Here is a 14,822-nt window from a genome sequence, read left to right as displayed (position 1 = left end):
TTCGACGCTGTATGTTCCATATTCTCACTGGCTGCTGTCAGAACAGTAGATGGTGGAGCGTAAATGCAAAGGACGACAGGGTGTCACTGCCCAATGGGAGATGGAGTAAACAGCACAAGGCTCACACAGTCAAGAGAAGGTGATGGTGCTTGCTAAAGTAGGAAGAATCAGCAGAAAGGCCTTGAAACTAAAGGTGGCCTTACACCTAGAGGAACTCACAAAGCAGAAGGAAAAGGTTTGTGTCCATCAGCTGCTTCAAGCAGTCCATCGAGGAGCTGGTAAATCAGAACCATCTGCTCCAGCAAGCTGCCTGTGTTGAGGAGGAAAGGCTGACTGGGCAGCTGGATGGCTTGAACATGGAGATCACACGAACCTGAACAACGCCTCGGTGCAAAAGGACCTGGAATGGGAGGAGCCGGAGAAGAAAAAGAGGCGTTAGCTGGCTGTCGATTCGCAAAGCAAAGAGAGGGCCGCCCAGCAAACTGTTCCTGATCTCGGCTCGATGGTAGACACCCTCAGTCAAACTCGGAGGGTAAAAGAGGAGGCTCTGCACACTCTTGAGATGGAGGTGGGAGCCGAGCGAGAGAGTGCATGGAAGCAAGTGACAACGGTCAAGAGGAGTCTGAGAGGATTTGCAACGAGAAGACTTCTGTAGTCACGCAGTACGAGATACTGATGCGGCTGAAATTGAGTTGTTCACCCAACAAATTGAGGCTTTCAGTTGGAGGTGGAAGACCTGAAGAGAGGGACAATCCTGTGCAGAGGGTCAAGCATTGGGCACCGAGTTTGTTTTTTACTGCAGCCAACTCACAAATGATCAAATGGGCCTCACGGTAGCATGGTGGTTAGCATCAATGCTTCACAGCTCCAGGGTCCCAGGTTCGATTCCCGGCTGGGTCACTGTCTGTGTGGAGTCTGCACGTCCTCCCCGTGTGTGCGTGGGTTTCCTCCGGGTGCTCCGGTTTCCTCCCACAGTCCAAAGATGTGCGGGTTAGGTGGATTGGCCATGCTAAATTGCCCATAGTGTAAGGTTAATGGGGGGATTGTTGGGTTACGGGTATACGGGTTACGTGGGTTTAAGTAGGGTGATCATTGCTCGGCACAACATCGAGGGCCGAAGGGCCTGTTCTGTGCTGTACTGTTCTATGTTCTATGTTCTATGTATTGAATTCAAGTCCATATTTTTCTATGGTTAGATTTGAACGCCAACGGTGCGAGACCATTTCTAGGTCATTATTTATTATACGCTATTCCCATTTAGATCCATGAACTAGTGCAGGATTACTTGTTGTTCTTTCACTATAGTTTCCATTTGCAACACTAATAGATTTCCCAGAAAGGATCCCCATATATTGGAGCTCTTTGGTGAAGAAGAATGAACTGAAAAAAAGTCAGGGAGGCCAGACTTGATCAAGGATGTTCTGTGCCTGTCTGGCAGTGATGCACATTCCAGAGAAGATTACTATGTGCAGAGACTCCCGCCCTTAGCTTGTAACTGAACACCTTGTGACGTCAATTTGATGTGTCAAATGTTATCCTGACACTTCTCTGGAAGCACTCCAATCATGGTATGTCAGACTTACAATGAAACTTTATCCCAGAACATGCACCAGCTTGGCTCAATGGTGCACATTCATCTGTCATATCAGCAGATGTTGTCTCACCAACCAGGGTTGTGGTGATGGAGGGAAATAGTCTTTGCAGATACCAAGTTGGCACAATCAGAGATTGTCTATCTATTGCAAGGAAGTCTGAAGCAAAGCATGGAATATCCAGTGATGGCTGTAACCTCTGACCTGCGTCCATCTCTTCCCAGACAAGCTGCAATGCTGCAACTGACCCAGGAAATTCTTTGCATGTCACCATTATCCTCCTAATAAATATGGACCCGAGCGCACACATCAGGCAACTTATGTTCTGATTGTTCATAAGTTCATAAGATATAGGAATAGAATTAGGCCATTCAGCCCATCGAGTCTGCTCCGCAATTCTATCATGGCTGATATGTTCCTCATCTGTTACCTACAATGCAAAGAGCTGGATTGCAAAACCAGCCAGAGCATCTCCTCCCTAGAAATAGGAGCGGGAGTCGACGATTTAACCTCCCGAGCCCAACACCCTCAATGTGATCATGGCTGATCCCATCCTGGCCTCAATTCCACTGTCCTGCCCGTTCTCCATTACCCTTCAACCCATTACCAATTAAAAATCTGTCTAACTCTCCTTAAATTTACTCACTGTCCCAGCATCCACCGCACTCTGGGGTAGCGAATGCCACAGATTCACAACCCCTTTGGGAGAAGTAGTTTCTCTTCAAATCTGCTACCTCTCATCCTAGAATGCCCCACAATAGGAAGCAGGTCTACTTTATCCATACCGTTCAGCATCTTGTATACCTCAATTTGTTCTCCTCTCATTCTTCTGAACGCTAGAGAGTATCAGCCCAAACTGTTCAATCTCTCCTCATACAACAAACCTCTCATCTCTGGAATTAATCTAGTGAACCTCCTCTGAACTGCCTCCAACGCCACTACATCCCTCTTCGAATAATGAGACCAAAACCGTGCACATTACTCCAGATGCGGTCTCACCAATGTCTTGTATAGTTGCAACAACCCTTGCTTACCTTTATACTGTATTCCTTTTGCTCTAAATACCGACATTCCATTTGTTCCCCTTATTATCTGCTGCACCTGCAGCTAGTTTTCCATGACTCATGCACGAGGATACCCAGATACCTCTGCTTCGGAGCATCCCAAAGTCTCTCCCTATTTAGATAATAAGTTGCCTTCCCATTTTTCTGACCAAATTGCATGACCTCACACTTATCCACATTCAACTCCATCTGCCACATTTGCAATATATTAAGATAGGTTAGGATGAAGAAGGTTCTGCATTCCATTGGACCCATCCTCTCAAATACAAAGCTTACTGCCTTCTTACTATATTATCTAGCTGCGTTTTAAATGAGTCCACTATCCCAATCTTAACCATCCTTCCGACAACTTGTTCCATTGTTGACCACATTCTGTGTTAAGAAGTTTGATGTTTCGGAGAACTATTTACATTGGTGGGTAACAATATTCCTTTCTCCTTGTGAGAATCCTTTCACTTACAAAATATCACACATATAGACAATGAAATTGGTTATTGTCACAAGTAGGCTTCAATGAAGTTACTGTGAAAAGCCCCTAGTCGCCACATTCCAGTGCCTGTTCGGGGAAGCCGGTACGGGAATTGAACCCGCGCTAACCAGGGGCGGGATTCTCCCCTACCTGGCGGGGCGGGGGGTCCCTCCGCACCTTTGGGGGCTGGGCCCGCACCGGAGCGGTTGGCACCACGCCGACTGGCGCCAAAACCAGCACCAACGGCCTTTGACGCCCGCCGCCCGGTGCCGGGGCTGGCCGAAAGGCCTTCGCTGGTTCACGCATGCGCCGGTGGTGACGTCAGCGGCAGCTGGCGCATGCGCGCTGGGGGATTCTCTTCCGCCTCCGCCATGGTGTAGGCCGTGGCGTCGGCACTGGCCCGCCCCCCCGCCAATCGGTGGGCCCCGATCGCGGGCCTGGCCACTGTGGGGGCACCGCCCGGAGTCCGATCGCCCCGCGCCACCCCCAGGACCCCGGCGGCCCACTCGCGCCACCGATCCTGCCGCCAACAGAGGTGGTTCAAACCTCGGCGGCGGGAGAGGCCTCCCAGCGGCGGGACTTCTGCCCATCGCGGGCCGGAGAATCGCCGCAGGGGGCTCGCCGCTCGACTTGGCGCGTTTCCCGCCCCCGCCAATTGCTGGGTGGCGGAGAATTTCTGCCACGGCGGGGGCGGGATTTCCGGCAGCCCCGGGCGATTCTCCGACCCTGCCGTGGGGTCGGAGAATTTCGCCCCTTGTTCTGGCATGACAAGCCAGCTGTTTGGCCCACTGTGCTGAACCAGACAAGGATGTTCATCAACAATAATTGTGTTGAAAAACACAACAATGACTCTGATTTCTACTCCTGTTTTCTCTCATCCTCACTCCCTATGGGGGACACGTGAGGATATTTCATTTTGACTTTGATTGCTTTTCCCTGTGAAGTGAGCAGTATATTTACTCTGTTCTCTATTGTGCACCTCAGCTGTCTGGTTGTGCTGACATGAGCAGATGATCTATGCCCCCTGATAGAGTGTTACAACTCTCTGTGGTTTCAACTCTAATAAACAGCAGCATCGAGACAGCTGAGGGCGGCAAAAAACAATTGCAAAACATTCAGCAAGCCTAGGCCACCTCACTCACCAAATACATGAGCTCACTGTGGGTACAGTAATTGTTCATTGGGTGATGAAGAAATTGTGACCGTTTTATCAGCTGCCTTGTCCAAAGATGGATCACAATGTCGATTGATTGCTAATTAGCCCCTTTCTGTCAGGAGCAGACTTTCGTCGCCAATCTATTGCATCATTTCAGTTTCATTCTACTCAACTACACTACACGTTCTTCCATTCTATTTGTTCCATTCTGTTATGTTCTTCTCCATTAAACATTACCCTACAACCTGACATCAGTACAACACATTTTTGATCATGAATACGTTGCTGTTTGTGAGGCCTTGAGGGGAAGAGAGAGAGTGGAAAGGATAAAATTGTTTCCCAAGGTGGAGAATTCTAGAACCAGGGGACATAGATTCTGGATAAGTGGCAGAAGGTGTAAAGGGGTCTCGAGGGAGAACTTTTTTCTGCAGAGGATAGTGGGTTTGGAATTCACTGCCAGAATTGGTGGTGGAGGCAGAGGCCCTAAACTCTTAGTACCTGGATCTGCACCTTAAGTGCTGTAATAATAATTTTTATTGTCACAATTAGGCTTACATTAACACGGCAATGAAGTTACTGTGAAAAGCCCCTAGTCACCACATTTCAGCACCTGTTGGGGTACACAAGAGGGAGAATTCACAATGTCCAAATTCCCAAACAGCACGTCTTTCAGGACTTGTGGGAGGAAATCGGAGCACCTGGAGGAAACCCATGCAGACACAGGGAGAACGTGCAGACTCCACACAGACAGTGATCCAAGCCAGGAATCGAACCTGGGACCCTGGCGCTGTGAAGCAATGGTGCTAACCACTGTGCTACCATGCCGCCCAGGGCTGCAGGCTGGGCTAAGCTTCAAGGTTATGGGCTGGGTGCAGGAAGTTGGGATTAGAAAGGGCACGTGGGTGTCCGTGGGCTGGCATGTACAATATGGGCCAAATTGCCTCCTACTGTGCTGTAACCTGTCAGTTGCCATATGCCCCCCAAAGTTGATCTGAGCTGGGCCTGTTGGTATAATGTTCCTCAAACCTCCTTGCGTTGTGTGCGCAATTTAGCTGCTGTTTATTCAAAGTTATATCAGTGACTACAGTTAAAGGATTTCACTGGGCGTAAAATGGTTTGGGAGGTTGTCAAAGGAGCTATAACAACATTGGACCGAAGCCCCTCCACTCCGTTCCATGCCACAGGGGGTTTCTCTTGCTTGTCCACCGTAATGTCACAAGACCCTGGACGAAGAACCGTATGAAGACATTGCACAATCCCTTGGTTCCGTGTCAACGATCAACAACGTCACTGGTTGAGTGGCAGCTAGCAGATCCTGAAAACCACATGACACTTTGGAAGCATCAAATCTTGCTTTGCTGCACTCCGCACCTTTATCGGTCCAGGGCCGCAATCTGGGCTTTTCAGGAACTGAAGGCATCAACCACTGCTAACTGACTGCTCCATTTGGATTCTGCTGAAAATGACACTTTCTTACTTAGAGCTCCCCTGTTATTACGTCAAAAGGTTCAGACCTCCCCTGTCAGTTGCCATATGCCCCCCAAAGTTGATCTGAGCTGGGCCTGTTGGTATAATGTTCCTCAAACCTCCTTCTCTTTGTGAGACAGCTTTTCTTTATAATTTAAGGTGAACTGAGGAACGATCTTTTTGTCGGAACCGATAGCATAAATTAGCATGTTTTAGATGGAATTGTACAGAACCGCAGTCAGATGGAATAGGAACATTTAAGAGGAGGCTTATTGCCGTTGAAATTATTTTGTTCAAATATTGCCAAACAAACATCAGTGCTTTCACGTCCAATTTCTTTGTCCACTACTGTTAAGAGCGGTGTTGGCCCATTTCACAAAAAAACACATTAATGTAATATTTCTGTAATCTCCCTTCCCTGTTACTTTTAGGGCAGATTGATTGATAATAAACTTTATTAGTATCTCAAGCAGGCTTACATTAACACTGCAGTGAAGTTATTGTGAAAAGCCCCTCGTCGCCACACTCCGACTCCTGTTCCGGTACACAGAGGGAGAATTCAGAATGTCCAATTCACCCAACAGCACGTCTTTCGGGACTTGTGGGAGGAAACCGGAACGCCCCGGAGGAAACCCACGTAGACACGGAAGAACTGTGCACAGACAGTGACCCAAGCCGGGAATCGAACCCAGGTCCCTGGCGCTGTGAAACGACAGTGCTAACCACTGTGCTACCGTGTCGCACCTCTTGTATGGGTAATATAATTCAAGCTGTTTTGTAATTTCCTTCCGACCTTTAAATAAATGTGGAGTGTACATAGTGAAAGGCTTTTAGGGCATGATTGGGTTAATAAGAAAACATGCTAAAAAGGACCAAATGCTCCTTGATCCTTAACATGACATAAATAGCATGATTTTTAAGACAGTAAAAACATTCAAGCAAAACTTGCTTTAGTACATCCAGTTTTTACAAGTTGAAACATCAGGCTGCCCTCAATACATTTGTAAATACATTAAGCTGCCTTGTTCAAATACTAGAAAGTAATTTCAGAACTTCTTTACATTTTTAAGGTGTAATATTTGTCAATGTCTGGTCTTGCCAACAGTAGGATCCACGAGAGAGGCTTCAAAGTGTATTAGTTCTGATATGGATGCACTGTAGACACGGAAATCTGTGTTTTAATATGTGCCAATTGGGGGCCGGCGGAGGATGGGAGGTGGGGGTGGGGTGGAGTCATTTGTGTTTGGACGAGTGAGTAAGAGAAGTTAGTCTGTCAAATGAGCTTTCCACTGAGGATAACAAGTAGATGAAGCTATTGAGGGCAAGCCTTGGAGGTCGAAGGTCACTAAAAAGATCGTAAAGTCTTGGCAGTGATTCGTTCACAGGGTAGCAATGGTGCCCATCAGCCCTGGCAGAATCTGTCTTCACAAGGAATAGAAACAGATTAGATTCACAGTGAACGATTGATATCTTTGATTTAAATAGGCAATGGGGATGCAACACAGACATTAAACATCACCCTCTGTGAGGCAGAGTTATGACAGAGCGGATATTCAGAAACATGGCACAGTTGGCATTTCACATGGCATGATGCCATATCCTATTGAATGAGGGAATTGTCTTTGCGACTTCCCACATGGATTAAGATTTCTTCTGGTCAAAAACAGAGCAGTTTGATTTAAGTGTCCTCTTCCACCAGCACTGCTGTAATCTGCCGACCATGTCTCAAGGTGAACTTCAGTTAACACTTCCCAACCTGCAACCTTCACCGTGGACACCACATCAAGCACATGGTGACGCCATCAACTTCCAAATCAGCTTTGACATATAGTAGAAGCCGAGTAAAACCTTGATTTCACTACTTAACAGCACCGGGGGAGTATATTCCCCACGATGGAAACAGCGCAGTATATCACCTCAGTGAATCCAGCATAGTCTATTCACTAAGACACTTCCCATTCGTAATTTCTTTCAGTGAAATCACACTTCCGAACACTTCCACAATTTCATTCAGAATTCTTCCCTCTCGTGCCTGCAATGACATAATGGCAACATGGGATCACTCCTATCACCTGTCATTACACAGGGGCTGGTTTAGCACACTGGGCTAAATCGCTGGCTTTTAAAGCAGACCGAGGCAGGCCAGCAGCACGGTTCAATTCCCGTACCAGCCTCCCCGAACAGGTGCCGGAATGTGGCAACTAGGGGCTTTTCACAGTAACTTCATTGAAGCCTACTCGTGACAATAAGCAATTTTCATTTCATTTTTCATTTCACTTAGAAGCAGGTGGGGCTGAATGGAGATGATTCAAACCTCCTAAATGTCTTAAATCTTTACTGCCAAAAGAAATGACTTTCACCCCAAGTGCCTGGGCTGAATTTCAAGTAGGTTAAAATCAATGTTCCTCCCACATTTGTCTTCGTCTATCACTGCTCCGAAATACAAGTGGCCCTCATGTCATTAGAAAACTGCCCCAGCGAAAGGTGTGCGATTCAGCTTGCAATTCATCAATCGTGGCATGCCTCTTGATTTAAATGAACAATCTAATGGGAGAGACAGTAGTGTAATGATGATGATGGTTTGATGGCGAAGGGGATCAAAGGATATGGGAAGGGGGGTGAGTGAGATTAGGCTATTGAGTTAGATGATCAGCCATGATCATAATGAATGGCGCAGCAGGCTTGAATTGCCTCCTCGTGCTCCTAATTTCTATATTTCTCTGTCACTGGGCTAGCAATCCAGTGACCCAAGTGAACAAGAGAGAACCCTGTGGTGAGTAACTCACCTCCTGACTCCCCAAAGCCTGTCGATCACCTACAAGACATAAGTCAGGAGTGTAATGGATAATTCTCCATTTCCCTGGATGAGCGCAGCTCCAACAACACTCAAGAAACTCAACACCATCCAGGACAAAGCAGCCCCGCTTGATTGCTCCCCCTTCCACAAACATTCAAACCCACAACTGCTGACGGATGGCAGCCGTGTGTACTATCTACAAGATGCACAGCAGGAATTCTGAAGCAGCACCTTCCAAACGCATGACCACAAGCATTTAGAAGGTCAAGGGCAGCAGATAGCTGGGAACTCCACCACCTGGAAGTTCCCCTCCAAGTCACTCACCACCCTGGCTTGGAAATATATCGCCACTCCTTCACTGTCACTGGATCAAAATCCGGAAACTCCCTCCCTAACAGCACTGTGGATGTACCTACACCTCTGGGACTGCAGCAGTTCTGGAAGGAAGCTCACCACCGCCTTCTCAAGGTCAACTCTGGATGGGCAATAAATGCTGGCCCAGCCAGCGACGCCCACATCCCATACAATGAATAAAAACCCAGGCTAATGCTCTGGGAAAATGTAAAATTCAATTAATTAACCTGGAATTGAAAATTAGTCTCAGTAAAGTTATCATCCATTGTGGTAAATTCTCATCTGGTTCATTATAGGAACAGGAGGCCATTCAGTCCATCGAGACTGCACCGCCATTTATTATGACCATGACTGATTGGTCACTTCACTGCAGACTCTTGAACCCTAATGTCCTTTAGGGAAGGAAATCTGCCACATTACACAGCCTGTCCTACAAGTGACTCCAAACTCACAGCAATGTGGTTGACTCGTAACTGCCCTCTCAGATGGCCTAGCAAACCACTCAAGGCAGCACGGCAGCACAGTGGAGGGTAGCACAGTGGTTAGCACAGTTGCTTCACAGCTCCAGGGTCCCAGATTTCATTCCTGGCTTGGGTCACTGTTTGTGCGGAGACTGCCCATTCTCCCCATGTCTGCGTGGGTTTCCTCCGGGTGCTCCGGTTTCATCCCACAGTCCAAAGATGATGTGTAGATGCCGGCGTTGGACTGGGGTGGGCACAGTAAGAAGTCTTATAACACCAGGTTAAAGTCCAACAGGTTTGTTTCAAACACTAGCTTTCGGAGCACTGCTCCTTCCTCAGGTCAACCTGAGGAAGGAGCAGTGTCCGAAACCCAGTCTAAAGATGTGCAGGTTAGGTGGATTGGCCATGTTAAATTGTCTCTTAGTGTCCAACAAAGGTGAATTGGGGTTACGGGAAGAGGGTGGAGGTGTGGGGGAAGAGGGTGGAGGTGTGGGGAGGTGTGGGGAGGTGTGAGGGGGGTGGGGGGGAAGAGGGTGGAGATGCAGGGAGGTGTGGAGGAAGAGGGTGGAGGTGTAGGGAGGTGCGGGGGAAGAGGGTGGAGGTGTGGGGAGGTGTGGGGGAAGAGGGTGGAGGTGTGGGGAGGTGCGGGGGAAGAGGGTGGAGGTGCGGGGAGGTGTGGGGGAAGAGGGTGGAGGTGCGGGGGAAGAGGGTGGAGGTGTAGGGAGGTGCGGGGGAAGAGGGTGGAGATGTGGGGAGGTGTGGGGGAAGAGGGTGGAGGTGTGGGGGAAGAGGGTGGAGGTGCGGGGAGGTGTGGGGGAAGAGGGTGGAGGTGTGGGGAGGTGCGGGGGAAGAGGGTGGAGGTGCGAGGAGGTGTGGGGGAAGAGGGTGGAGATGCGGGGGAAGAGGATGGAGGTGTAGGGAGGTGCGGGGGAAGAGGGTGGAGGTGTGGGGGAAGAGGGTGGAGGTGCGGGGGAAGAGGGTGGATGTGTAGGGAGGTGCGGGGGAAGAGGGTGGAGATGTGGGGAGGTGCGAGGGAAGAGGGTGGAGGTGTGGGGAGATGTGGGGGAAGAGGGTGGAGGTGTGGGGAAGTGCGGGGGAAGAGGGTGGAGGTGCGGGGAAGTGTGGGGGAAGAGGGTGGAGATGCGGGGGAAGAGGATGGAGGTGTAGGGAGGTGCGGGGGAAGAGGGTGGAGGTGTGGGGGAAGAGGATGGAGGTGCGGGGGAAGAGGGTGGATGTGTAGGGAGGTGCGGGGGAAGAGGGTGGAGATGTGGGGAGGTGCGGGGGAAGAGGGTGGAGGTGTGGGGGAAGAGGGTGGAGGTGTGGGGGAAGAGGGTGGAGGTGCGGGGAGGTGCGGGGGAAGGGGGTGGAGGTGTGGGGAGGTGCGGGGTGGTATGGGGGAAGAGGGTGGAGGTGTGGGCTTGGGTAGGGTGTGCTTTCCAGGGCCAGTACAGACTCGATGGCCCGAATGGCTTCCTTCTGCAATGTCAATTCTATGATTCTAAGAGCAATTGGGAATAGACAGCAAATGCTTTGAGCCATTACATCCATGTGGAAGAATTAAAAAACACACATGTCACTGACCTGCATCGATCCAGCTCTTGTTCCAGTTCTTGAAGCCGGCTTTGTAAGTGAGGAAGTTGCTCAGCTCTGCTTTCCAGCTCCTTCACCTTCTCCAGGGCTCCCAGGAGAGCAGCAGTGGCCCGCTCTGCCTTCTTCCTGATCTGGGCATTGTCAGCAATGAGTGCAGACAGGCAATGCTCCCAGTTTCCCAGCAAACCGTGAGCATCCCGCAATTCCTCCTCCAGCTCCTGGTTAAAGCGCATGGCCTCCTCGACCTGCCCGTCCCTGGAGGACCGGAGCAGCTCCAGCTCCCGCAGCAGGCTCCGGAGCCCTCTGCAGCCGTGCGGGGCCGGCCGGCTTTCCGCTCCCGCCGGGGCTGGCATCTTCCGGAGCCGGCCTCCCGGGCCGTGCCCCTTCAGCAGCCCCACCTGCAGTGCCAGGCAGCGGGCATCGCTGCCCTGCAGGGCACCGCGGAGATCCTCCACCAGCTCCCGGAGGCTGGCGTTCTCACACTCCAGCTGGCGGGGCCGGAAGACGCTGCTCTGCCCCCAGCCCTGGGACAGGTCGAAGGAGGCGCATTTCTTCCGCCTCCTCCGGCGGGGGCAGCGCAGGCGGATCTGCCGCTCGATGTGCTCCGTCTCCCGGGCCACCGGCAGGCGGGGGGCCGCTGCCCGCCGCTCGAAGGGCTCGCAGAGGCGGGCGTGGAACTGGCGAAAGGTGAGCAGCTCGGGCAGGCGGCTGAGTGGGGAGTGGGCATCGCCCTCCCCCTCCCCCTCCTCCTCCTCCAGCCCCAGCACCGAGCAGAGCAGCCCAAAGTCCTCCCCGGACACCAGCCCGTCACCCTCGTAGTCCAGGTGGTGGAAGATCTCCTGCAGGTACTGATCCACGCCCGTGGCCAGCACCACGATCTCGTTGTCCACTTGGCCACTCTCGGTGCCCCAGTGAAGGGACAGGGCGCTGAGCAGCCAGGAACTCCTCCGGACAGGGCCAGCAAGTCCCTCACCACAGCCCAGCATGGTCACCGAGACAGAGAGAAAAACAGCCCTTCAACCAAATCAAACAACTCCAGAAAAAACAAACACATGTAAATTTCCAAAACTTCTCAAAGTGCCCAAAAAGTTTTTTTTTTAAACTCCAAAATATTGTCACAATTGGAGTTTGATCAGGGCAGCGAGTTTGATTTTTTTTTTTAAAAACCCACGTTTCCCTTCTCAAAACAATCCTCTGCTTGCAATTTCAAAACATGCAATTGACAAAGACACTCGTGTGTTTTTGCAATAACAATCCAGGCTCTCTGCTCTATCCCACACGCTGCCTGCTGCCTTCCCACTCTCCCAATGAGTGGAGTGGAAATTGCTGGCTGGAAGTTTTTAATTAGAGCCCAATTTCCCTGCAATTCGCCTCAAAGGGGGGTGGCAGCAGTGCGATGGTGAGCTGAAGGGTGCAGTGAGAGAGGAGGGAGGCGTTGCCTGGGTGGGTTCCTAGCGCTGGAAATCCAGGGCTCCCTGGCACCCCACCAATGCAGTCAACTGCAGGGACCAAAGTGAGCTCTTCAATCTGCAGCTCTGCTGACATCCCAACCGTCCGTACCCCCACCCACCCTATTGCTACTAACTGCTCCACAAATAAACTGGGATGTGCTTGGAAGGTTTGTTAGCTCCTGTGTGTATATGCACACAGGAACAGAGTTACATTACAACTACAATTGTGATCTTCAACCCAATAGATTTAAATTACAGAAATATATGTCCACCAGTTGTGAAAAAGACCCGCACTTGCACAGCACCTTTCACAGTAGCAGACACCCCCAAAAAAAACCTTTCAGCCAATGAAGCCTCCTTCAGAAATGTTATGATGCAGGAAATGCAGCAGCAGATTTGCCCACAGCAAGCCCCCACACGCAGCAATGTGACAATGGCCGGACCACCTTGTTGTGATGGTGACTGAAGGCAAAAATAATAATAATCGTTATTGTCACAAGTAGGCTTACATTAACACTGCAATGAAGTTACTGTGAAAAGCCCCGAGTCGCCACATTCCGGCGCCTGTTCGGGTACACGGATGGAGAATTCAGAATGTCCAATTCATCTAACAAACACATCTTTCCAGACTTGTGGGAGGAAACCGGAGCACCCGGAGGAAACCCACGCAGACACGGGGAGAACGTGCAGACTCCGCGCAGTGACCCAAGCCGGGAATCGAACCTGGGACCCTGGCGCTGTGAATTAACTGTGCTAACCACTGTGCTACTGTGCTCCCCCACTGTGCTACCATTAATGTAGTAAAATGTCTCAAGCTGTTTCTCAGGAATGCAATCAAACAAAACGTGACACCAAGCCAAAGAAAGAATTATTAGGACAAGTGTTTAATATGCTTTCAAAGACTCACACTTTAAGGAGTGTCTCAAAGAAATAGATAGCAACTGAGAGTCAAAGAGATTTAAGGTGGAAATTCCAGACATTAAGGGCAGCACAGCTGAAGTTATAAAAACAGAAAGTGAGGTCTGGCAGGGTTTGTGGAAAGAGAAACAGAGTCCAATATGGCCCCTCTTTGGAAAGAGTCACAGTGGACTCGAAACGTTGACTGTTCCTCTCGCCACAGAGGCTGCTGGACCTGCTGAGTTTTCCCAGCACTTTCCCAGTTTATTTCTGAGCTCCTGCATCCACATTCTTGTACTTTACAGTTGAAGTTGTGGCTGTCAATGACTAGGTAAAGGCAGTGGGGGATGCACAAGAAGCCAGAGTTGAAAGATACAGAACCCCTGGATGGTAGGAAGGCTGGAGAAGGTGACAGAGATGGCGAGCAGTGAAATTTGGAGGAATTTCAACATCAGGATGAAAATGTTACTATTGAGGTGAGGGTGGACTTGGATATAATGTAGATCAGCCAACACAGCAATGATAGGTGAATGAGACTTGCATGATCTTTAGTAAATGTTCAGCACATCATTTAGAGCCCTCGCATGTAATTATAGAAGAACAAAAAGTAACATTTCAGATCCAGTTTCCAATATCACTGCATCCTCACAATTGAACCTGCCATTAGTTTCCTGCTGTCCAGTATCCTACATAGAATCTTCATCATTTCACACAAAATGTACCCCTCCCTGAGATAATTAGTTACTCTCTGACTTGATTGTTTCAAGGAAATGAACAAGTTGAATGTAACTTGAATCAGTCTAGAATCTATTTCTTCAATTTGAGAAACACAGTACTTTGGATTTGTGCATGATAGCAACGTAAGTGATAAGTTAGAGTTTCTGTTGTTGGGGGCAGCACGGTGGCGCAGTAGTTAGCACTGCTGCCTCAGGCGCCGAGGACCCAGATTCGATCCAGATCCTTGTCCGTGTGGAGTTTTCACATTCTCCCCGTGTCTGCGTAGGTTTCACCCCCAGCGCCGGCCCTAGGGTTGCTGGCGCCCCGGGCAAGCTGAACTTCGGCGCCCTTGGGGGGGGGGGGGGCGGGGCCGGGGGGGGGGGGGGGGGGCGGGCCGGGGGGGGCGGGGCCGGGCCGAGGCGGAGGCGGGGGGGGCGAGCCCAAGGCGGAGTCGGTGGAGGTGGGGGGGCGGGCCCGAGGCGGAGGCGGGGGGGGCGGGCCCGAGGCGCGGGGGCGGGCCCGAGAGCGGCAGACAGAGGGGGGCGGGAGGGGGGGGCGGAGGGGGCCGCCCTAGGGGAGGGCGGCCACCGCAGGGGAGGGCGGCAACCGCGCATGCGCTGGTTGGCACCAACCCAACGGCGCATGCGCGGGACCCGAGTCTCTGGCGCCCCCTAGCATATGGCGCCCCGGGCGACTGCCCGAGTTGCCGGTGCCTTGGGCCGGCCCTGTTCACCCCCACAACCCAAAGATGTGCAGGGTAGGTGAATTGGCTGCGCTAAATTGCCCCTTCATTGGGAAAAAAAAGAA

The 14,822-nt window shown here is 50.8% G+C and overlaps 1 protein-coding gene across 1 annotated transcript in view; it reads right to left on the bottom strand.

Annotated features, from left to right (window-relative positions):
• The window catches only part of LOC119978908 (EF-hand and coiled-coil domain-containing protein 1-like), a 28,642-nt gene extending 16,386 nt beyond the window's left edge, over window positions 1-12,256 (bottom strand). Inside the window, exon 1 of the mRNA XM_038820841.1 lies at window positions 10,942-12,256. Coding sequence (XP_038676769.1) covers window positions 10,942-11,936 — 995 coding nt within the window. The 5' untranslated portion in view covers window positions 11,937-12,256. The remainder of the gene's footprint in view (window positions 1-10,941) is intronic.
• Window positions 12,257-14,822: the final 2,566 nt, after the last annotated feature.

This window comes from Scyliorhinus canicula, chromosome 15 (assembly GCF_902713615.1).
Source record: "Scyliorhinus canicula chromosome 15, sScyCan1.1, whole genome shotgun sequence".
Taxonomy (NCBI): Eukaryota; Metazoa; Chordata; class Chondrichthyes; order Carcharhiniformes; family Scyliorhinidae; genus Scyliorhinus; species Scyliorhinus canicula.
This window is presented reverse-complemented; position numbering and strand designations above follow the sequence as displayed.